Source organism: Nothoprocta perdicaria, unplaced genomic scaffold, assembly GCF_003342845.1.
Source record: "Nothoprocta perdicaria isolate Ctin4 unplaced genomic scaffold, notPer1 scaffold_1, whole genome shotgun sequence".
Classification (NCBI taxonomy): domain Eukaryota; kingdom Metazoa; phylum Chordata; class Aves; order Tinamiformes; family Tinamidae; genus Nothoprocta; species Nothoprocta perdicaria.
The window spans coordinates 1,919,595-1,944,580 of record NW_020454093.1 but is presented as its reverse complement, the minus strand read 5'-3'; the positions used below and the strand labels follow the sequence as shown (position 1 = coordinate 1,944,580).

Sequence of the window (24,986 nt, the reverse complement as noted above, 5' to 3'; positions counted from 1 at the left end):
TTCTTTTTATTCAGTATTTTTCCTGAAAGCTAGACAAGCCTCCTAAAGTATGTTTTGTTTGAGATTTGGTCAGCCCTATTTAGTAAAATCTAAAATCTAGATAAAAATTCCGACACTGAGGCAGAAACAGGCTCCAAACACTGAACTGTGGAGTCTTACAGTTCAAATTGAAYTGAAGCGAATAACCTTGGCTCATGAATAGTCCCACCTGGGAAAAAAACAAATGGTTCAAGAAAGGTTTTCCACTCCTGCTTCCTCAGAATAGATGTAAATGGAATCCAAGGATTTGCACAGGCGTTTGATGCATGCCCAATTTTCTATCGTGTATGAGCTCACTAGGCAATACGCTTCAGCTTATAGAACTGACACCGGCTTTTAAAATACTTTATAAGCAGTAAGAGAATAAGGAGAGAGCTAGCTTGGGATGCCTTTTTTTTTTCCTGCTAGAAAGTACTTTTAATATTTGGGCTGTTCAAACGTGAGGAATAGTTTAAATGAAAGTTGAATGAAAGAAACAGCTCTGAGGATAGCTCATAACTCTAAGAACTTGGAGGTTATTTCAAATATAGTCACTTCATGTGTAAGGCTGATCCCAGAGGTGGTACTCCCTTCAGTCCTCACTGTGCGGTGAACTGTTTCCTTGCCCTTTCCCTTCTCTCATACCACTTTTCACCTGGATCTGAGCTTCTTTCCTGGTTTGCAGGAGGCTGTTAGGGGAGTCCAGTGAGGACTGCTCAAGCAGAAGTGAGAAGCTGGCTGCGTCTTCCTTGTCTTCTGTGGAAAGAGAGTACCCTAGGGCCAGTAACAGCACAGGTTGAAGAGGAAACTACTACTGATGCTGTCAGAATGTAATTTTATGTAGTTCAGAGAAATGTACTTCTCTCTGAAGATATAATCTTAGAGCATATAAAAGGAGAAACTTTTTCATAAAAATATTATATTAGAGGAAAAGTTCCTGTTTAGGTGAGGGATGCTAAATGAATTGAGGAAATATAAGACACATGCCATTATGAGAGCATCAGGGAGCAAAAGATGGGCAAGTATTAGGAAAAGAAGAGCATGAGGAAGCAAAGGAAGTACTTAGAGACTTTTAAGAATCTTGGCTTTCCTATTCTGTATTAAGCAAGTACAATCTTTTCTGTATCTAAAATAAACTCCCCCAGCCTATGTACATATAGGGAACTCAAACAAGTTTGCAAGATTACTGGAGGTGCTTGGGGGAGAAGGGCAAACCCTCTCTTTTTTATTGCCAGGCAAACACATGCTCTTATCTTGTGATGAGCGTTATCATCCTGCAGACAGGCAGTCATGAGACCCTGCACAAAGCAAGTTGCTAAGGAAAGGCAGATTGCCAATCTATTTGCAGCTACTGAGGCCGCACACTTCTTTGGAGAAGGCACTGAGGGTTCTCCTGAAGGAATAAAACATGGAAGACTTTGCCCAGCGTGCCTATAGTGCCTATTGTATATGAAGGATTTCCAACTGCTGTGAAGAAAAGGCCCCTTTGTGTGGATTTGATGGGCTGAAAATGAAGGCAAGGAGGAGTCTGAGATTCATTGTGTGTCTGCATTTGGTTTTAACCTASACCATCTCCTATTTGGCAAACCAAGAGGAAACAACAGAAGAAGCTAGTGTACTAAGTATTAACACTTCCTCCCACCCACATAGTACGGACTCCATCCCTTACACTCAGAGCTTAAGTGCCCAGGCAATGTCATCCTTTCTTTTTTTAACCCTTTCCCTGACTGGTGCATGAAAAGTCTGTTTCTACAGACTGCAAAAATAAAGAATTGAAGTGACCACCAGAAAATACTTAGTGTGTTTGCTCTGCTTTCTGGCAGGGTCACTAGAGCTGTGTCCTCGGAGAACAATCATCTGAACTTTTCCTTGAAAACTCCACGAATGGGTATTGCCCAGCTTCTGCAGAAAACCTCTTTCAGTGCATACCCATTATTTTGCGGTTTGATGGTTGAAATTAATGTTTAAACTAAATCTCTCGTGATGCAAATCGGTCCAGTGACTCCTTGCCCCATCACTGGTGTTCTTTTTATACCCAATCTTTTACATTACTGTTATATCTCCCTAAATCTGCTCTTTTCTTAATTACATAAATCCAAACTATTCAAGACTTTATTCTAGTCTGTATTTTCCAAATCCTTTATGCTACTTTTTTACTTGAAATCAGACCAGTTTGTATATGTCATATGGTGGTACTCCAACCAGACCATAGCACTTCAGCTGAAATCTTAGGAATGTCTATAGACATTACCTCTATTAATCTAGAGGTAGTGATAAGTACCTCCATATTAATAGTATAATAGATTACTTCTAATCTGTTGTATTAGTAGTGTAATAGATTACCTCTGCTTTTACATAGATTGTACTTTCACTGCAACCTGAGACATTGCCAGCCTTTTTTCCTGGGAATTCCAGTGAATTCCCAGAAATCCTTTATGACAGTAATATCCCAGGATTTAGCTCACTAAGCTAAATGTTTGAAGTTCAGAGCTTTCACATGCAGGTTAAATAGCAAACAGAAACTGAGGAAGTAAGATCTTGGAATTATGTGCCAGGTTTCTGCATCGGACTGGACAAGATTCAGTGCAATATTGATTAATTCTGTGGGGTTTTCTTTTAGATCCAGCACTCTGAAATAACTCTAATAATCACAGGTTTACTACGGAAGAATTGAAAGTTTGGATTAACGCTTGTATTACTGAAAGCAAAGCATATGCTGGCTACAGGTGAAATCTGTTAGCAGTTGGTTTTCTGTTTGCACAATCAGTGTTGTTTGTGTGAGATAACAAGAGAACAAGATAATGTAGAGCACATTAAAAAAAAGAATGTTTCCAGAGAACCGTTCTATTATCCATGCTTAGCATGCTTATTATGCTCTCTTGTCTCCTCAAACATCTCCTCAATTTGTTTCCCAAGTATTTCGCAAAGATATTATGTAATACAGAGTTTAAGACTTAGAGAAAAACTTTTGGGACATTTTTTTCCCCTTTAGATTTTCTAGGATTACTTTGCATTAAGAGAACAAATATTTTTMATTCTACTGTTCTTTCTGGTTTCGTAGTGTCAATCTGGTTCTTAAAAAGAGAAATATTTGTCAATCACATTGCTCATCACTGAAGTCGAAGATGGATAGAAGCAGAACCATGTAATCAGACTGTAGTCACCAAATTAGTACAATAGCTGACAACATTATATTGTCATTGACCATTCTGCAGTATATGCTGTTCTTAGGGAAGTGTTTTTTAAGCCTCCGAGACAGTATTTTGGCTTCCATGACTGACATTAACATTTTATACATTTTATTTAAAAATCGAAATGAGTTTTTAGATGCAAGAAAGTTATTTTTCCCCTTCTTCAACTCAAACTAAATCTTCRAATTTAATTTAGGTAATGGCATGATTGCCAAACTGTGAGAAAATTTTCTTATAACTACTGATATTATTATTCATATAGGATGTTCTGTTACCTCTTTTCCCAGGGCCCTTTCTCAGGATGATCAAGATGATACTCACTTAAGAATAGAGGATATCATTCAGATGGTAAGTTCATCTTGAAATTTATACATAAATATTTCTGTAGATTTGTGGTATGTTTATGCTGCTAAAGTGTACCACAACTGTAACTTTGTGACTGAAAATACAGAAATACTGCTCTTTTATAGTAGGAATGTGCAATATTCTTTGATATTAAGAGACATCTATAAGTCTTCTTATTTTTTTGCAGTCAGAATGTCCCAAACCAGAATGCTTTGAGACTTTGTCAGCCATGGAGCTTGCAGAGCAAATAACTCTTTTAGATCACATAGTTTTCAGAAGCATACCCTATGAGTAAGTGTTCTCCTACGATTGATTGAAGTGAGTACTTTGGTTGAGTTACTGACTGGAAGTTTTAGCCACTACACTAATTTATGTTACTGATGTTCAGGCAAAATGGTTGGCGTACAAAGCAGAAAAATGTCCTTCGGCTGCTTTTGTCATTGCTTATGATCTTTCATAATCTGACTGTGTTTTGAAAGACAATTCATTCAGTCTGTTGCCAAAAATAAAATAAAATCAARTCTGTGGTCTAAGGCTCTGGGCTAGTGATGGGTGAACATAGTAGGGAGGTGCTGAGTCTCTGCAGAGGGGATGTCAAACCAACTTCACTCCTCCCGAAGTTTGCCATTAATATAACCATGTAAGCTGACAGAAACAATTTAAAATTAGGTCACAACRCTGAACATTAAGATGGGGAAACTGGAAAAGGGATGCAGCAAAGTTCTTTATAACATTTACTGCTTTGGACAGAATTAGTAATGGTAGAGTGAAATTTTGGAATTAGTTTATAGCTCTATTATTAGTTTTTAAGAGAATAAAATTTACTTGAAAATCAATTAGGCCGCAGTTACAGTCAGAGCCTCTTTGTCCTGTGCTTGCTAGTGACATTTTTGTTTGTTTGCCCTCAATTTTTAGAGAGTTTCTTGGTCAAGGCTGGATGAAACTGGATAAAAATGAGAGAACACCCTATATTATGAAAACTAGTCAACATTTTAAYGATGTAAGTACTCACAGAAATATAGATTGCCTATTAGACATTCTTGACACTTTCTATGACCTATGGAATGTAAATGTCTTTTTGTACAATGTAATACAATTTCTTACCTAGTCGTGACTGAATGTTACAACCTTTTCGTGACTGACCTTTTAAATCAAAGTATATAAAGATTCCCATTTTATGAATTGCCGCTCAGCAATTCAATGGTAATTTAATAGACTAGAATCTTTCAAGTTATATTAAAATGACTTACTGCTTACAGAAGAAATTAAGTTCTTCAGAGACTAAATATATAAAGCCTATTTTGTTTAATGAATGCCCTTTGAATCTCCATCCCTATGTTTGCTCTTTACTCATTTTACTTGRATTTTGCTGAGAGACTTTATAATCAGAGTTAGCACTGTTGGCTTGGAGACGTTCCCCAGTGCTTCTTGATACCCATTTTTATATCATAATTCTCTCTCACTGCCCTGCAACACTGTTCTCAACACAGGTTTTCTAGTTTTATTAAAAGCCATAAATTCTGCTGTCTGTTATTTTATTAGTGTTATTTTCTGCTTTGTTCTTTAAATAATGATGTTTTGAAAATGTTTATGTTTGAATATCATAATCTACTTCTTTATTTGGCCAGATGAGTAACCTTGTTGCCTCTCAAATCATGAATTATGCCGATGTCAGCTCCCGGGCTAACTCCATTGAGAAGTGGGTAGCAGTAGCAGATATTTGTAGATGTATGCACAATTATAACGGTGTGTTAGAAATCACGTCGGCCTTGAACAGAAGTGCAATCTACAGACTGAAGAAAACGTGGGCTAAAGTATCCAAGCAGGTAGGAAAGACATGATTAGTAATGTAGATTTCATTGATAAGCGTGTTGTCCAGAGATAAAGGTGTTGAGATAAATATTCTTCCTATAAATAGTTCTATTTTGAAAATGYTCTGTTTGTTGACAGCATCAACTGCTGCTGGCATTTCACATCAAGGTATTTTGTATTAAATGTATCTATTTTTTCTTTATCATTAATTAAATGTTAGTAAGAACAAACTGAATTCATTGCAAGGAGGAATGTCTAAGTCTAAGGCTTGAGCTTAAAATATTGAAATATCTGAGAAAAAAATGTTGTTAGATACGTTTGGATATATACATTTAAGTAGTGACTAGTTTCATTAACTGTAGTCAYCTCGGCAGCTTGAAGTAGGAGCCTTATTCCCCTTTCTGTGCAGCATGTCAGTAAGGAGATCAGCTCTTCCTCTCAAGGTGCTGAGTTCTTTGCTGACCAGTAAGAAACCTTAGATGACCAGACCTCCTTCTCACTTAGGTCCTGAGTTTAAATGCAGTGCATATCTCTTAATCCTTAGCTTGTACCTGAGACTGTCAGCAGCATGGTTGAGACTGCCAGGAGGATTTCCAGTAACAAAACAAAATCCTATTTGGAGACTATCCAATCTCTTATGTGTGTTTGGAAGGAACTGTTTAAAAGATAAATTTCAGCTGTCATTTTAAAATACATGAATATTTTCGTATGGTTAGAATAACAGAGCAATGGGGCCAGTAGGACAGAACAGTCGCTGGTAACGTGGGCAGGGTTTGGGTACAGAGTTACTGTGGCCAACTGGAAGATTGCAGTGAATCCCTTTCAGAGCAGCAGGATGGTGGGCTTCCATCACTTCATTTCCTCCTCTGGCTCTTCCTGCAGCTTCAGTGCTTGCAGAGTGCTCACAGAAATGAAATCTGCTCAGAATACATTCCGAGTCACTGTATTCTCTAGTCAAGCTTATCCTCAGGTGTTTTATAGCTGGTGCTGAGTGAATTACATCTTTTTGAAAATGTAATCCCAGCCATTGATGTGCAACAGCAATGACATTGGTAATGTGCTCTCTTTCTAGACAAAAGCTCTCATGGACAAGCTTCAGAAGACTGTATCCTCTGAAGGAAGATTTAAAAATCTTAGAGAAACACTGAAAAAGTATGCCTCCCTGCATGATAYCTTTGTGTTTTGTTATGGACTAGTACATGCTAAAGATGAGTTGGCTTTGAGTAAGCTTTAGTAATTAATATAATCTTAGATAATATTATTACCCAATAACTTTTTATGATCCAGTCTTACTCTGGAGTTGTTATTTTGCTTAATAACCTGTGATTTAGTACCTCTAAGAAATAAGTATAATGTCTCTGGAGAATTGCTGAAACAAATTATTATTTTGTGTGAATTGTGCCCAGTTAGAGGTTTTACTTACACAGATAAACTTTCTCACTAAGTGTAGGACCAGGTTTATAGGTAAAGGTTTGTTTTCAAAAATATCTTTGAGAGTTCGGCCTAATGATTCTGTAGAGTTATTGTTCCAGATGAAAAAAAWATATATTTTAAGAATATCCATGCATTAGATCAAAAAATTGTAAAAATAAATAAATTAATTAAAAAAATAGGATAAGACTACTTTAATAATAAAGAGTATGTGAGAGCTATAGAAATATTAATTTGTAAATTTTGCCATAGTCACATAGGCTAATTTCTTGTCCTACAGTTGTAACCCACCTGCAGTTCCCTACCTTGGAATGTACTTGACAGATCTAGCATTTATTGAGGAAGGAACACCAAACTTCACTGAAGAAGGCCTTGTCAATTTTTCCAAAATGAGAATGGTAATTTTCATTTTCTTATATGCTTTCCCCACAGGTGCTTAATTACATGACTTAACGATTGATTAAATTACAATTGCTTTGAATTTATCTTCTAAGACTTGCAAATACATTTGCAGCATACAAGAGACACAGTTATTTGAAAGCAATTACTTGAACCCAGTCTTCTATCACCACCTCCTGGTGTCCTGAGGAATTTTAGAGTGCAAATTTTGAAAAGTCACAGACACAAAAAGCAACTGCCCTAGGCTTGTTAAGGAGCAACAAGAGTTTTATTGAGAATGAAAATTCAGAGTGACTCACCAGAAGGTAGTACTGACAGTCTTTTTCAGTTGTGTCAGGTACTATGTAAAAAAGTGTGTTTTAAAGATTATTTTATACAATSTACAACTCCTCAGAGAGAAGCATGGAAGCTGCTCATCTTGATCTCAAGTTAATGCCTTTCTTAAGACTACATGCTACAACAGTCACTCAAGGAAAAGAGAAAAGTGGTTTTCAGGAGAGAGCCAGGAGAGCGCCTGCCTGAGATTGCCTCAGTAATAGATGGCCACTTTAGGAAAGTGAAACCATTTGAAGCAGTTAGGAGATTATCAGTGGATCTCCCTTCCTTCCTCCCAGGAAATGTTGCATAATTTGGTGAAAAATTCTTGACTTATGTGGTTTAATTGAACTCAAAATGCACTTGTACTTACTTAAGTGCATGCATTCTTTTGCTAGATCTCACATATTATCAGGGAAATACGCCAGTTCCAGCAGACCTCCTACCGCATAGAGTATCAGCAGAAGGTAAGAGTCTTCTTGCAAACTGTTCAGTATTAATGAAGGAAAGCTGCTGCAGCAAAATTAGTTGCAAGATGCAGCCATTATTGAAAGTAAAAATTRATGTATTCTGCACAGATGCAGCCAGGGCAGAGTGAAATGTGGTTAGGGACTTCTGTGTTGTAAGAACCTGATGGTAGAAACTGTTTTCTCAGCACTGTATGTAGAAACAATTTTTTTCCCCCTTCTCTGGGGGATTTGAACCAGTGTGGCTGTGGTCTATAAGGGGTTGGGTCTCCCAAAGGAAATGTGCACTCCCTGATCAGGTTAAAGCATAATTCCACAGGAGATGCCTAAATACTGGGTTTAGGGGAGAGGAGGTGGCCCAAGCTTCAGCTGATGCTGTATGCATCCTGCAGTTCTTTTCCCTTTATCCTCTCTGGGAGCTGTGGGAATTGGTACCTTGAAAGAATTCTTTTCGTCCCAGGGTCTAGAAGAGCAGCATGGGACTAGGTAATTTAGCTAAGGTTTTGCCCTTGCCTAAGGGACTTTACTTGGTTCTTAGGACGGTACTGGAATTCATTTTTACACCATTCAAATGCGCTTTTTCTGTTTCTCTGCGAAAACACAACTTGAGAGGATCTCAAACAGCCTCTGGAGCGGGCTGAGGGGAGACAGGAAAGCTAAGGAATTTACTTGAAAATAGCATACCGTCCATTCAGCTGTGTTTTCTGTGCTGCAGGTCACTCACTATTTACTTGACAAGACTCTCATCATAGATGAAGATACTTTGTATGAACTCTCCCTAAAGATTGAACCCAGACTCCCTGCCTGAAGAGCCAGCTTTGCCTCAGAGTCTACAGAAAGCTTTAGAATAATGAACAGAGTTATGCATGCCAAGACCTAAAGACAGCAAGGGAAAAATTGAGAAGAATGCGAGCTCTCTTTTCCGATGAGAGACACAGAGCCTCACAGCATTACCCTCTCAGGCAAGGAAAACCAGCTTTTGGAGGTGGAAGATAAAGATGCTTCGTGTCTGGGTTAAGTGATTGCTGCTTTGCAGTGATAGCGTTTTGCCATAGGGAGTATGCATCTAATTGAAAACAGGAGGCTTTCATGTGCACAGGTACTCATTGTAGTCCTCTTAATGGGACAAATTAAGGGGACAAATGTAAAAGGTAGTATCATATTCAGTTCTGTTCAGATGAATGGGCAAAATGAGGTGGCACTGATGTGGCTTGAGTTGATTGCTAACTAGGCATTCACTGAGGCAGTAGTGATAGGGGTGTCCTCAAATCATGTTATAATTGCTGGAAAAATAGGATCTTGAGAGTCATCTGTTAGTCTGGAGAGGCATCAGGGTAACTTCAGTTCTGTATTCAAGACATTTGTTATATAGCTAATGCTTCCCTTTATAAAATGTTACCTTCTTTAAATGTCTTTTCTAAGATAACAGATTTCACAAACAAATGAACTAATATTTGTAAATATTTTTCATTAATATGCAATGAGAATATTTACAGCATGGAAAGTAAGTGAACCATAGTTGAATAGTTGTAAATAGTTGCCAGCTTTGCAAGCTTCAGATGGGAAATACGAGGTAAGGAGCTGTTCCTCAGACTGGAGGAATCTGAATGTAAAGTGAATGGGATGGTTACTCATGTTGCACACAGCCCTGGAAAAGGCACTTTAATTTCCTGCACCTGCAGCTTCCCTGGAAAGTCAGGCTACAGAGCACTTTCTGGACACACTGTTGAGAGGAAATGAATTCTGGTCTGGCAGTGGGTAGTGATCAGCAGTGAACACTAGGAGTCAGAATGACTGTTTCGTTTTACATGAAATTAATGATTTAGAAGATACCTGGGTTTTGCTCAGTCGTTCAGCACTGACTCGGCTCTCTTACAGCAGGACAAGCTTTGATGCGTGCAAACACAAGCGGAAAATTTTTATTTGAACTAGTAATATATATATAATATACATATGCTTAAGAAAACATGCTGCTTGTAAGTGTTATAAAGCCTATGCTTTTGTGAGAAACCAGGTAGATAGATTTCATTTCTACAGCTAGTTGGTACTTCCTAAAATTTCCTGATCAAAGTGGCCTGTTGTAGCTGCATGGAAAACGAGCTCAAATGCATGCTATAAAGTACATCATAAAATAAAATGCAGGTATTAGCACTGTTGAATAACTTGGCTGGAAAAGTGACCTTACTTTTCCAATGATAATCAGCCAGTTGAAGAAATAGGGCTATATCACTGTTTACCTCCCTTAAATCTCTCAGGGAGATAGATGTTTCACACAGATTGTGACCTGGGCCTATTTGATCTGACATTTCTTACCACAGTCATGATGCTTCTTAGTGMTAACAATGAAAAATGAATCTGCCTGGCTTGTGGTTTTCGTCTTTGCACTTTAATTACATTGCTAGCYCAGCCAAGAGTTGCACAGTAAATTCCATTTGTTCTGTCTGAGTGTAAATGCTAGCATTTATGAATGCACCTTAGCAACTGTAAATTTCATTAAGGTTCCTCATCACAAGGACCATCTGTTTGTAAATAAGTGCATGGGTAAACTTCACCAATACTGGAAAATTCCTCAATTAGAAAAGCAGACAGYATCAAAAAAGGAAATTCCAGAAACATTTTAAATAGTACTAATTAATACTGCAGAAGTGGATATGGAAAATATTATTTATGAGAGCTTTTGATTTTCAAAAACTTGCTTGTTCTTTTCATTGTTATCTGCCAGGAAGCTGATTGCATCCCAGTGCATGATTAAAAGAAAAGCATGGTGTATTTGGATCGCAGAACCTACTTACTGTGTAATTTCTGTACAAAAGCTGTTACCAGGTATGAGATGCATAAAATGCATTAAGATCATGAAGAAACAGAGGAAAAAAAATGTGTGGTCCAAAAAGTGAGTTCTTATCTTGGTTTTATTGTTTCTATGTTAACAACAAAAAATGTAGAACTGTTCATGTCTTAACTGGCATCTCTGTTATATGCTATTAACTGCTGCTTTATCTTCCTGTATCCCACTTTACCAAACTCTCTTGCAGTTCTTAGGGTTACAGGATGCAATTGTTCATCTTTCTTATTACACAGTCAGTTTGTTGGTTTGTACTTTCTGTGCACATACTGGTTCTTCAGAGTTTGAAAACGTTCAGTGCATTAGATGACCCATGTAAGGGTAATGCTGGACTCTTGCTACTGTGTTACTGATGGAGAGATGGAAAGACTACGAATGATTGTTTTTTTTTCATATGTGCTATATATTTCTACTTCAAACAATAGACAATGTTCAGCCCTTTAGGGGAAACATACCTGGTTTTATGCCAAAAAGCTACATTGGCTCTGTGGCAGAATTTGTGTTAGAATTGCCAGAGTAACTAGATAGCTTGTGATCAGAATGATGGTAACAAAACGCTGTGGCCACACTAACCTGCTTGGTTTGCTGGTGGCTGTCATGTTACTCTGCTTGGGACATCCCTGGACACGCTCATGCAGGGTGAGAGCTGCCTTCACACCGTGTCTCCCACCCTTGTTAAGCTCCTCAACCCTGATTAGACTCAAGGGTGTTGGCTGTGGCTCTCCATCAGGGAGCAGCCCGAGCCCATGGCTAGTCACAAAGGGGAAGGAAATGAATCTCCTGAAGTTACCATTGCAGTAAGTGTCTGCTGCCGCTTCTGCCCTGTCAGCCAGCCCTGTAACACAYAAACGTGTAGGGTAACAGTGAGCGATTCTACGGATCGTTGAAAAGTAAGAAAAACACCCATGTTCCCTCTGTTTTCCAATTCCTTAATACTGTTCATTGGATTTTTAGGATAAAAAAGAGCATAACTCTTTAAATAAAGTATTTATTAACTTCAGTCACTTTGGTTTTGATTTCAGGACAATGTTAATTATCTGAAGTTTTCTTTAATGATTATTATTTATTTTAAGAGTTTTTTTTTAAAAAAAATGATTTATGTGGATATTTAGTCTTTCCTTCTTTCACTGCTATCAACCATATTAAACACAGATCTGTGATTTACAATTCTCACTGATAGAGACATTTAAACCAAGTCAAAATCGATATTAATTAAGGGCCAAATTCTTCAGTCCTCATTCCGATAATACCTTGGGCTTCACCGAAAGCTTTCCATGAGTAAAGACTTGGCAATTTGGCTCTGGACTGGTTGCCTGTCACAGGTTTTGCTTCCAAAGGACAAATGTCTCTGTATGATGTTCCATGTCCAACATGCTGCTCACCTATGATTGTTTTGTTGTACTTCTGTAATAGTCTTTAAAATTTTATTCTTTAGGTGAACAGATGTGTGTTTATTTGACAGATGTACTTATATCTAACTCACTGCTCTAGTGCACATCCAGATGTTTTTTTGCATGTGTTGTAACTTATCTTTTGACCTGAGGTTATTGCTTTGTATTGTTTGTAAGGCATATCAGGCAGGGTGTTATGCCTGTATGCTAATTAAACTTTTTTTTTCTGAATTTCAAGAATTCTTAATTGCTTCTGTTTTTTTTTTTTTTTTTTTTTTTACGGGTGAGTAAATGTTGGATTTGTAGCTCACTTTTTCCAATTTATTGAGTCTTTTAGAGGTACGTGGAGGGGAAAGGGAAAAACTATTAACAGGAAAGGCAGAAGAAAATAAATTTCTGATTGCACCTAATGCTAGAGTATAGTTACTTCCTACATTTTATCCTTTACTCATGCATGCTGCTTTGAAACTTCTGTGAGTAACACCAGAATCAATGCTGATTTGTATTTAAAATGGAGAGTAAAGCCTTCTTGATATGCAAATAGAAATGCTGAGATTCATTGCAAAGTGTACAAAACAAATACCTAAATAAAACATCTAACACAGGTCATCAGAGATTGGTACATAGTTCGTCCTTCTTGGTGGTCCAAAAATTATGCTAAGGAAAGCTTGTAGGAAGTTACAAGAAGGTAGAAAAAGGTAGAGTTTAAACAATATTTCATAAGGTGTTTAATGACTTCCTATTTCAATAGACTGCTACTTTAAATGAAAGGCAATGGTTACACTAGAAGGAAAATAATGTACCTTTTTTTTTGTCTAAACACCCCTAGCCCCCTCCTAGTTGTTCTGCTCTAAATTTAAAGAAAGGTAATGTAATTTCCTCATTTGCTTTCCTATATCATTCTTTGGCAAGAATTAAGAACCAATACTTACAGATTCATGCATATGCCATTTTTTCTTATTCCCTTCACAGTTGCTTTCTTTGGATTATCAACTTCAGAGGCAGTTCAGTAACTCTAGGACTCTCTGATCTTAAATGTGGTGGAATGAGTCTCCTTCCAATGAAACTAGTTCATGTTTTTAATAAGAGACAGCCAAGTAAGTACAGAAGACATTGTAGATTAGTAAGTATGGTACGTCCCTTCTCTCCTGATAGGAAGACAAAGCACACCTAGGTAAAATACCTTGCACATTGATACAAAGGTTTAAGAGTACAAAAGCAGATCTCTGGCTTTTGTTAAGTGCATTAATCATCAAGTTTGCTACTTTCCTTTGTTGAAGAGGTTAGGTTGTAAGAGAATTTAAAAGTGTCTGTTTGTTTGATTTTTATTACCAAGAATGAACATACTTTAAATAACTAAACAGCAATAGCACACGAGCYCTGTGGAGGGGTGACATGTCAGAACCTATCAGGTGTTTTGTGACCTTGCAATCACATTTTCTGCATTTTTTTTTYCATTTTTTAATATGTCACATAAATGAAACTGACTAAAGGAACTTTTGAAGTTCATATTTCTTTTCCGTGAAAAAAAAATCCAACTACCTGCCAGGCTGTTTCATATAAAAGTATTGACTGTTCCAGGATGGTTTTCTCTTCAAGTTGTTTTCCCACATTTTACCATATTATTAACCTTTCATAAGGCAGTTGATCAGCTTCATCTCTTCCCTTTAATGCCATCATCATGGACTCTTATTTAACCTAGCAGAAGAATTTTGTTTTCTGTATTTTACTGTTTTACAAGCAAGCAACCACAAAACAGTCTGCAAAACAGTCAGATCTCCTTGCAGGAAAGCTGACAGCAGACAGCMGTTTTTAATCTGGCTTATGAGGAAAGAGAGGGGAGCTAGCTGGAACATGCTGTTTGAAGCCCTCCACTTTGTGAAGAGAAAATTGAGATCAGTCTTGATGGATTGTACAAAGGTAATGACCCAGAGTTGTTAAGACTGCCTTGAAAGTTGTGTTTGATTGTGTTGGTCCTATCCACGTATAACCAAGAAGCACCTTTGAGAAAGGCAGATTTCTGCATGAGATTTCCATCTCGTAAGGATACTGAAGAAAAAAGTCAGTGTTCATTACAGTTCTCTGGCAGAACTGCCCCTGCGTATGTGGGGTGATAAGTGTGGAAGTAGAAGCTGTTTTAAATTTGTTTTCCTAGAAGCRGCGACTCTGCTTTGTAAGCAGCTTTGAAGTATGCAATATTGATACCCATGGTGTGCCCATGCCTAGCCAGATGAGTCAGAAACAAAGTAGGATCTTTGCTTATTTCTGAAGGTTTGTGTTCTCTCCTGCTGCTGTCCAATGGAATTTCTTAGTTTATCCAGACTGGAAACTGGGGGTGGGTTTTTTCTGTTTTATTTCCTTCATTTGAGATCCTAGATTTTAAATCACTTATAGCATAAAACAATGCTTTTTTTTATGAGGAAATTAAGGATCTTTCCTGTTGAAAGTCTGGTATTAGAGATACTAGATTAGGAGTGTTTTGAAGAAAAATTAGGAATGTTTTGAAGAGAAATCAATTGCCTGTTAGAACCTGAGCCTCCATCACCACAAATGGCTGACTGTATTGGAGCGGCAAAAAGAACAAAAAGAATATTCCTCTCTAGATTGGAGAGGAGTTCATGTCCAAGTTTTCTCATTCATTTATAGTCATATTCTCAACATGCACAAGAGCATTGTGAAATTGCAAATGCTCTTTTTTCATCTTTTTAAGGATGCAAAAATTTCACGAAGACAAAAACAACATTCTAAAGGGCTAAAAATGTCTGAAATGAAATTGTTGACCCTTTCAAGCAAGCGAGCCTGTGCTAGGCAGCTCCTAACTTCAGTCTGGCCAATTAAAAACATACACATTGTAGTACTGTACTGTGGCATCTATCATATAGATGGCAAAAACAGTGTCATCACTTTTTCGGACATTTCTTTTGAAGGCCTCATGACTTTATTGCAAAAATTTTGGATATACCTAGCTTTATGTGGGGAGTCTAGGTCAAATCTGTGTTTAGGAGAGGTCTTTTCCTTCCTTTGATGTGAGAATTCACTGCTAATTATAGAAGGCCTCTCCTTTGGTATGGGTGGATGTCCTGTGAAGAGCAACTTCAGTAACTTTAAATAACTAGGGTTATTTTTAACAGGTTGACTGGATCCTGTTCAGGTCTTTATCAGGCTTTAGTCAACATCTATTACCAATGGAAAGGACATTTCTTTAGAATAACCGTTTCTCGCATACAGCGACGTTAAGGGCAGGGTAGTTGCTGTGGGTTCCTGCTCTTAACAGGGCATCTGTAGGAGGACCTTTCTGGGCCCATTCCCACATCGGGTCGCAGGGAGCGTGTGCACATGCTCAGCACCAAGTCCTTGCCCAAACTCCATCACCTTCAGTGAGGTCTAAGTGGTGCAGTGCCACCTCAAAACAGTGTTCTCCTCGTTGGATGTCCCAGTAACTGCCTATACTGGATCTTGAACATGTACAGCCACAGGGAAATCGCAATAACATCTTTTCCTGATGTTGTTTTCCATTTGGGAACTARTGATATCTCTTTGCAAAGTCCTGGATGGTACCATTCACTGTATTATTCCATGTCAGTTTTCAAGAATCTCAGGAATTAAAGACTCATTGAGCTTGAGCACCACTGATTTCCACAAATCTGTGGCCTCCTAAGGATGGGTTGGGTGTTAGCTCTGTGCTGCTCTAATGTGCCAGAGCTCTGACTCCAGCAGCAGGAGAGCTAGGGATTAGGCTGGCTTGTTTGCAGGCTCTTCAGAACAATGACAGGTCCTCTAATTCCTAATTTGATGCATGTGATAAGCAATAACAGTAACCAGTGTTATGGTTTCTTTGATTGCTAATAAGTTATTTCCCATATATGGAACTTTGGCTTTATAACATTTTTCTTTGAAGCAAACATGCCAATTAAAAAGGCAGTCCTAAAATGAAGTGACCTTAGCTGCAGTCTGCACAGGTAACTTYGCTGTTTGAGAGCATCCACAACAAATTCTAATGAGGCAAAAATTATTGCTGAGYTGTAGCTGAACTCCCCGTGCAGGGACAGATGGCACTAATATGAATAGCAATTGAATTAACACTCAGCTACCACTACCTCCCCAGCAAAAAGCACTGAAAGCAAGGGAGCATTTTAATTGGGCTGCTTGACGTAAATATTTAGGTTAGCTCGAGATGAAAATAGGGCATTATTTATGGATGCTTCTTAGCATTCCAACTGTTTCTGTAGCTGRGTTCTTTAGAAAAAAAAGATCAAAGAGCAGTTGTTAGACCAAGTTATTTTTCAAGTATTAATGCTGTGTTTTCCAGCAATCAGAAGGGAATGTACTAACATCATTTGCAAGGTGTTTGTGATGTTAGTTAGCAGACTGAGTTTTATGTGCATCTTCTGTTCTTCCAGGCTCTGATCTGGCAAATAACTTAAACATCCACTTAATTGTAAGTCAGCAAGGCATTTAAGATCATGGTCTCATCAAAATAACTGAAATGACGGTCTTTCTACATTCAGGGACTTTATAAAAAAAATCAATGCTTTTAGTCAAAAATTTAAAAAGAGCTATGAGTTGCTGAACTGCAGCCTGAATATGGGGACTGAAAAAGCTGACAGCCAGCACAGATGTTAGTACCCAAAGCTCTGCATCTAATCCAGAATGAGGTTCTCCTATCTGATGCAAAAGATAAAATCATAAAGTAGCTCTTCCTGAGGATGGAAGCAAAATCTGGCTCCTATTTGCTTTGCTGATTCCTGATGGGGCTGATTTGCTTTGTATCGCTGCTGTGCTCATATTTTTTTGTACTTATTTTACCTCACAGAGATCTTTTTTTGGATCAAACCCAAAAATGCAGCATAGGGTTGATGAAAAACAGGTGCAGTTAAGAGGGGGTGCTGAAAATACCAGTTAGTCCACTTGGATTGCTCTGAGGTGGCTGCTTTGGTTTTAATTATGGTGGGTATGCATGGCTCCCTCATTAATCTAAACAAGTCATGATACTTTGGGGCAGATGCATCTATGTTTTTTAGTTTCACAAGGATGTGATTGGGGGTTAAGAAATTGCCTAAATAAGTCAAGAAATAAGTCAAGAAAACCAGCTTTAAAGTCTTCAGTTTTTAAAAGCTGCTCAGTATTTTCTTCCGTGCTCTTTTGTCAGCCTTCATAAATCTTCAGCTTCAGGGGGAGCAGAGCTGGGGAACAAAATTAGGAATTCTTTTTGCACTCCCACCCAATGCATATCATTTCTTCCAGCACTTTCCTGTTATAGCCATAGTATTCCACTGTGAAGCCACAGAAGTTACCCCAGCAGTGGATTTTTTTCAACATCTTTTACATGCCATGTTTCCGGACGCTGCCTTGTGTGGAGTCAGAAACACTTCTAGTGAATGAAAAAGGAAGAAAAAATGTTGTCCTGCTGCCACCTCACCTTGTTTTCCTGCCAGCTACATCCAGGTTGTTGCTCTGAGAGCCTCCATGGGGAGTGGGTGCAGGTGGATTTCTCCTGTTTTTAAGTGTCTATAAGAAGAGCTTTGCTCGTGACCTTTCTCTCTTGGCTGTCACCACCGGACCCCTGGGTGAAGCTGTGCAGAGGCAGCTCGTTGCAGTTGAGCATCTGGCCTCGCTTTACTGATGCAATCTCTTTCCCCTTGAGAGGGATTTGTGGGATGATGTTGCTACCACCCAACTGCTAAATGCCCCCCTTCTGCCACATCCTCTGTGTGTCCTCAAGGGCACCCTTGTGCGAGCAAATGTCGTTGATGTAGCCGAGTGAAACAGGATTGGCCACGGCAGCAATTTCTCTCCTTCCCCCTCCTCCTTCCGCCTCTCATATTACCTGGCCTCCTGTCAGCACACCAACTTGCAGTTYCCCTTCCACCCTAGGCTCGCTGCGGGCAGCACGACGTGCCTACCTTCTGCTTCAAGGTCAGTCTAACTCGATTGCTTGTCTTGCCTCCAATGGTGGCCTTTCAAATGGGAATGTCATTAAAAATGCACTCAACGCGCCGCAGGATCTGAGGTAGTTCGGGTATAATTTGCTGAGGGGCTTAGTTCCTTGATGGGCAAAGCAGAGGAAAATGTGTGAGCCCACTGTGCAGCTGCTTCAAATGTTGGCCCTTAAGTGACAGTGTGAAATAAAGGGAAACTAAGTTCCTGGGCAGATGTGCTGCAATAGTTAAGAGAAACCATCTCTAATTTGGGAAGTTACTTGTGGGTTAGAGAGATTGTAGCTCTCTGCACTGTGGATGTGAGTTTACCATATTATAAAATAGTATCGGATTGATTCAGAAGGGCAAGTACTCTGAACATCTTTGACTGGCATTGATAGGAGAACGTGAGGGTCTAAGTCTTGCAAGGTCGGATGGAATGGGCTGATCTTCAGCTGCTAGAAATCAAAAAGCAGTGTTGTGCTAAGGCTAGTCTGATGACCCGCAAACAATCAGTATTTTCTATATTTTCCCCTTTCGTAGTAAGGAGTTTAGGACTGTAGTTTTACTTGTTTTTTAAGAGAGGCTTAGATTTTTTTTTATGCCCAGGCACTGACCTGTAGGATTATGAGGAGTAAGAAAGTGAATCTTAGTTTCGTTTATTCTTCCTTGAAATGGTCCATGCTGCAATTAAGGCACAGTTAGAATGTCTGCATTAACATTATTTCTGCATTCTGGAGATTTTTGTCTTAAATCCAGATTGCTTAAAAGGTTGCAAAATTTCTCATCTTGCTCAGGCTGAGTTATGAGAACCTGGAAAAGATACCGCTATTGCTTTATGAGATGTAATGCTTTACTTTGTGTCTTATCCTCTGACCTTGTAGAGTTATACAGCAAAACATAAACTGCTTTCTGGGCCTCTAAAAATGGTATCTGGCAGTTAGTAATGTGTGGCATTTATTGCAGATGTTTCTACAGGGCCCATGACTGCTGCAGAAGGGCATGCTAGCGGCTTCAGTGGAAAATTTGGATTTAGCATTAGATCATGCTAGGTATAACTTGGAGGAATTACTTCTGAAGTACAAAAGAGCAGCATCCTTGATAATCCAACTTTGCACCACATGGAAAGTTCTCCCTACAGTGTCACCATTAATTAGTGAGCAGGCTTGCCAGGTTGCAGGGTGCAGATCTGCTATATGTGTTTGTGCGGCTGCATGAACTTTAGCCGTGACTCTGCTATTCCTCCRAAATGTCGCTCGGATCACATGGTGTGGTACTTAATACAACCCGTGACGGGGCTCAAATATTTAATCTAGTGCTATTTCTAGAAATGTCACCGTGCAACCTGTCGCCCTTGTACCTTTTTTTTCCTCCGCAGCCACAAGCGCATGTGTTGCCTGGTGTAAAATAAATGATAATGGGTATTTATGTTCAGCTACACTGATACCCACCTAGGAAAGTGGAGGTGATGACTTCCCCTGTAAATGAAGTTCAAGAAAGTAATGGGTTAATTACATAAGAGCCCGTTTGTTTAGATGAAAAGGGGTAGTAGGAGACCGCAGATTCCTTACAGGGTAAAGAGATGGTCTGTGAGGTTGTGATATTCAGTCTCCTCAGAGGTTTCCAGAAATGGTAGGAGCGGTTGCACCTGTGTGCGGCCCGCAGGATCAGTGCGTGCAACGTGACACTTCCAGAGCTGGACGAGGCCAGGGCTCTAATGCGGATGTCTGGAAGACCCCTGTGCACCCTCTGGTCAGGGCAGCATCTTGGTACAGCGGAATTTTCTTACGTTGTTAATTAAAAGAGGAATCATTTTAGTGATGGTGGGGGACCTGGTATATAAAAACCAKATGTCCTTTGAAGATTACATTGGTCTTTAACAGAGGTTTCAGTCTAGAGGTAGAGCAAGAGTGAAAACTGGTGTAGGGGCCCAGACAGAGGCTTTTTCCATTTTTTTGTTTTGTTTTTTTTCATACTAGAATTCAGACCGTGATGACTAACAGCAGCTTCACATTAGTGGTGTTTGGAATCCCTTCGGCTTCTGAGCCGGCACCGAAACTGCTGTTGTGACTTCTGCAGAGTTTGGCATCTGGCTTCGGTCTTTGCATTTTGTACATGGTAGGAGTTTTTTATTTTTCTGCATTAAGATGCAATTCTACGAACACAAGATACTCCCTTCATAAGGTTGGTTGTTCCAAAGGGTTGGATACAGGTTGCTGAGCAAATGTAGAGGATGAGAAAAGAGAGCTAGGCTGTGACCTCCWAAATTGTGAGCTTTCAAATAGCTGTTACTGGTTCACAGGGGAGCAATGAGTCATCCACAGCTGAGAGAATATTGCTCTGGAAAAGACTATTCCAATTTGGCCCTGAATTTACTTTACCCTAATTGTGTTCATGTGGTGAACAGAAGCAACCATGTTCAGCTATGAAGAAACCTCTTTTCACAGGCACTCAGTACTGTGGTCTGTGAGGCCTGATGGCTGCTRCTTTACATCAATGTTGCATTTATTCCTCTCCCATTGAAGCATTTCACACATGAAGTGGCCATTCCCTATTAACTTGATCCACAAAATGTTTTTTAAGGAACTAATCAAAACTATTTGCCAYAGGAGTGAACTTGTCTCATGTTACTCTCCTACTGTGTCAATTGTCTGTATTTCCTTTCTTGTACCTAACAGTATTTTTCCTTTCTTCAAATGACAGATCAAGTGCAAATGGCCTTGCAAATAAAACTTTGAAGGACTTCTTGCCAGATACAAATTACGGTCTCAGGACTGTAGAGCTGTTCTCTGGGCTCCGCCTTGGACCAAGGGCATGGGTAGTCCTGCAGAGATACAAAAGACATCCTAGCTAGTTATCATGAGGCAAAAGTATCCCAAAGACGAGCAGAATTACATAAAAAAATGCAAAATGTGTAATACTAGTTTTGGAAGTATTTAGTAAATCTCTGATCCCAGCAGATCTTGCAGCACAGTTAGCTAACAGGAGGAAAGCTTCCCTCCCTCTTTCCCACAGGAAAACCACCTGTGGGAAAACCACCAGCAGATACCACGTGTGCCTGCCCCTTCAGCAGTTCCTGGCTGCCCCATGTGGGGACGGTGCCAGGCCTGTGCCCAAGGCCAGGCTGTCCCCAAGGGGAAGGGGCAGGCGGCCGGACGGAGCGCGGGTGCCGGCTGACAGCAGAGCACAACTGCCCGGGCAGGGGCCAGCGAGCCCCGGCACTGCTAGGGACAGGCAGGAGAGGAAGGGCTTCAGGAGGGCGGCCACATGATGGGCAGCAGCCTGTGCAAACACTCGGCCCGAGAGCCGCTCGCAGCAGTGGCGCCACGGGCAGGAAATGTGGGTGCCCTCCCCGAGGTGCACTTCTGTGTTCCCCTGCCTTGCGGCGAGAGCTGAGCGGCTCATGCTTTTCTGTAGCTGGTAGTCCCTATCTGCTGGCCTCGCCATCAGCTTGCCATAAGATCTAGTGCTCTGAGCTACATCTCCRTGCTGCAAAATACAGATTTGCATTTGTTCACTTTGGACTGCTGTGTTTYCTGATGCATTCACCTCGGCTGTTCCGTGTTGAGTGCACTACATCACAGCCTTAGGCTGAAACAGCTCCTCACAGGTCACTTCCACAAACAGTTCCAATAAAGCCATGTGTAAAATGGCGTAATAGCTAAAATCCTGATATCAACAAATTGCTAAAGAAGCAGCTGTTTCACTTCTGCAGCACCTATCCATAATAGTTTGGAAATAATTCCACAWCTGAGGAAAAAGTGTTTCTAGCTATTAGGAAGCACTGCAATTTAAAGGGAAAGTGAAAGTAGCAGTAAAAAAATTGATGACCCTGGTGGTGACTAATCAGGATGCTGATCAGGACTAATCAGGACTGACATATCACGCAATAGTCTCCGGACATGTAGCCATGTCTGTATTGGAAACAGTTCTTTTGCTTCTCTGGTCAGGAAGCTTTTCCAAAGGATCCTTTAAAGCTGAGGACTGCAGGAATCCTGCAAGCATCGCTCCGTATTTGCCATTTGGAGAATTTGGGGCCATAGGGCTGTTGAAAAGGGGCCAAGTGTCGCAGACCATTAACAGAGCATGAACTTCTAGYGACTGCTGCGGCCTCAAAGGGCTGCTAAGATACTTGGTCCCATAGATGGTTTAGTTGATGTACAGAGTTCTGCAGCTTCTGTTTTGAGCACCCGGCACAAGCATTAATGGAATTGAATGATCCTTCTGGAATCGGGAGGATCTTGGGGATGAAAACAAAATGGAGAGGGCTCAGGGCAGAATGAGGGAGAGCAGTGAATAAATTTGAAAGTATGGTTAATAAAGAAGTGGTAGGGATATAAAAGAAAAAGAGGTAGTCATTAAATAATGAGATACTGCACAGATAGCTAGTAAAATAATTCTATAAATCTCACAAATTCAACAAATCTCACAGAATCACAGAGTGGTTGAAGTTGGAAGGGATCTCTAGAGATCATCTAGTCCAACCCCCCTGCTCCTGCACGGACACCCAGAGCAGACACCTACAATAAATTTATAAAGTTTTAACAAACACCAGTGATTAAAAGTTGAAGACAAACAAATGCATACATTAGTTTTTAACTTGGGGGTGAGGAAAGGCTATTAATCTCTGGATTCCATCGGCTGCTTCGGGTCTGGCTCTGGATGTTTTTTCTAATGGAGATGCTTTCTTTCCAACACAACTGATCGGTCTTGGAAAACTCTGGATTCTTCTTCAGAGGGTTAAAACTGAGAACCAGTTCTCAGAAGAACTGAGTTCTTCTTGTCTTGACAGTCTATTTTTCATCCTTCCTCACTGCCCTGATAGCAGATTTTCTATCATCATAAGCACTTGGGAAAACTCTTAGTAAACTCCTGTAGGAAAAAAAATATATATACTTTTTAAGGCCATGCAGTGGTAAATGTTCATGGATGAAAGTGAAATCCTTACGGTGGATGCCTAGTGATAGTCTGCAGAATCACCTCCGGGTGTTTCTGATCAGATGTTCTTACAAAACTTTGTGCATTTTGCCTGGACCTTTGCCTGGAATAATTCTCATTCTCCAAATCCACAGTGGTGGTGATGTTGCAAATTTATTGTTAGCACAGTTTGGCATTTGCTATGGGAAAAAAAACCCTAGCACCATATTTAAGGTCAGATTTGACAGATAGCTTTGATTGTATTCTTTTCGGATGAGCCCATTCAGACACTTTAATGATGAATCTCCTAGAAGTTTTGTTTTGAAGCCATGCTTTCTTTAAACATTGATTTTTAGAGGAGAAAAAAAAAATGAAGTTTGATTTTTTTTTTCCTGTCAAAAAAAAAAAAAAGCCTTGTTTATTACTAATCCAATTACTAAATTATTTTGTTTYGTTTGGTTGCTGAACTAAAACCTTAAGGGTTTTGTGCAGGTCTGTGGATAGCATAAATCCATATTAGCATATCATAACATAGACTCAATTTGTGCTGCATTATTATGTACATTTATGTTCAGATCTATAGCCCACCCTTGCAGCAAGAGGTGTTTGTTAAATAGGAATTAACACCATTTTGACAGAAAATTGGTGCTGCTGTTGCCTGAGTAAGAGAGATGATGACAAGAAAAATGTTGCTATTGGGAGGGTCTGTGTCAGGGTTAAAGCTTTGTGTTGGATATCTAATTAAAGGTAAGCATAACATGCATTGAGGAGAGGGTCCTTGTATGCTTTCTGCAGAAGAGGTAAGGTTCAAGCACGTGGTACAACTTCTCTGTATTTCCTAGATGACCTATGATCCAGGCCTCCATCGCTTGAGTTATGAGGTCGTCTGTATTTTAAGCTAGTGCCCTTTCCATTATTTTTTGCAGGTGGTTTATTTTTCTTTCTGCTCACAGACTGGTTTCTGTGACTACAGTATCCCTCAAGCACACAGGGTAGTTCAAGCTGAAAGTCGAGGCTGCCAGTTGTCCGCGGCCACATTGGCTATCGTTTGCACGCTGAATTCAGTGGAAGGTTTAGCTCTGCTCTGCTGCCTCAGGGCAAAGCGAAGAACACAAGAACCGCAGAACTGAATCAGCAGCTGAAGTGTCTTCAGCTTCTAACAATTTCCGTGAGGACACTTTGTCCCACAGTGGTATTAGAGGGCAGCTTCTGGCGTGCCTCACACTCACAGAGCTCCTGCGCGGTGCTTAGCTCCTCAAGAAGAGATTAATCCCAAGGGCATAGCCAGGAGCAGCCTGGGATTCACTTGCAGTCTCAGATCACAACGCCGTGCTGGTTAAGGATACTGACCTTCCTGTCGGAATATTGCCTCTGCTTCTGGTGCACACGATCACAAGAAAAGACTCCAGGGTAGAAAAATACGCAGTCGGGCAGTCAAGCTGATAGTAGCACAGCACTTTTGTATCACATGTGTGTAATATATCAGGAATGGAGGTTATGTGAAAGCAGCTATGTGCACAATATACTCGCAAGCAGGTATCATGTAAAATAGCTAAATACAGCTAGCTATAATGCCCTGTCTAAGGCTGTACATTATGCCATAGTACATTCTATAGTCAAAATGTACAATGCTGTCATTATTTTTGAAGCGTTATGATTACACTGTGGGGTCTCACAGCACTCCCTAAAGATGTATTACACATCATCRCTCTAGTTTGATCAGATACATGGACAAGACTTGTCCCTGAAAGTAACACAGGATCCAGAGGCTACCAAGAATCCAACCTAATGGAYACTGTGTGAGTGCCTGGGGTAGCTGAAGTCATTATGGCATCATCTGCAAGAGGGTTTTGAAGAGGCTTCAGTTTTCAGGACAGGATTTTGATTGTCAGCCAAAATCCCTGCAGTGAAGTTGGCATCTGTGAAACACAACTATAAAT

At 39.8% G+C, this 24,986-nt stretch overlaps 1 protein-coding gene across 1 annotated transcript in view; it reads left to right on the top strand.

The window, feature by feature from the left end:
* The window catches only part of RASGRF2 (Ras protein specific guanine nucleotide releasing factor 2), a 91,253-nt gene extending 81,956 nt beyond the window's left edge, over window positions 1-9,297 (top strand). Inside the window, exons 20-27 of the mRNA XM_026036021.1 lie at window positions 3,497-3,557; window positions 3,742-3,845; window positions 4,470-4,554; window positions 5,183-5,380; window positions 6,439-6,518; window positions 7,078-7,195; window positions 7,910-7,978; window positions 8,694-9,297. Coding sequence (XP_025891806.1) covers window positions 3,497-3,557; window positions 3,742-3,845; window positions 4,470-4,554; window positions 5,183-5,380; window positions 6,439-6,518; window positions 7,078-7,195; window positions 7,910-7,978; window positions 8,694-8,786 — 808 coding nt within the window. The 3' untranslated portion in view covers window positions 8,787-9,297. The remainder of the gene's footprint in view (window positions 1-3,496; window positions 3,558-3,741; window positions 3,846-4,469; window positions 4,555-5,182; window positions 5,381-6,438; window positions 6,519-7,077; window positions 7,196-7,909; window positions 7,979-8,693) is intronic.
* The last annotated feature ends 15,689 nt before the right edge of the window (window positions 9,298-24,986 follow it).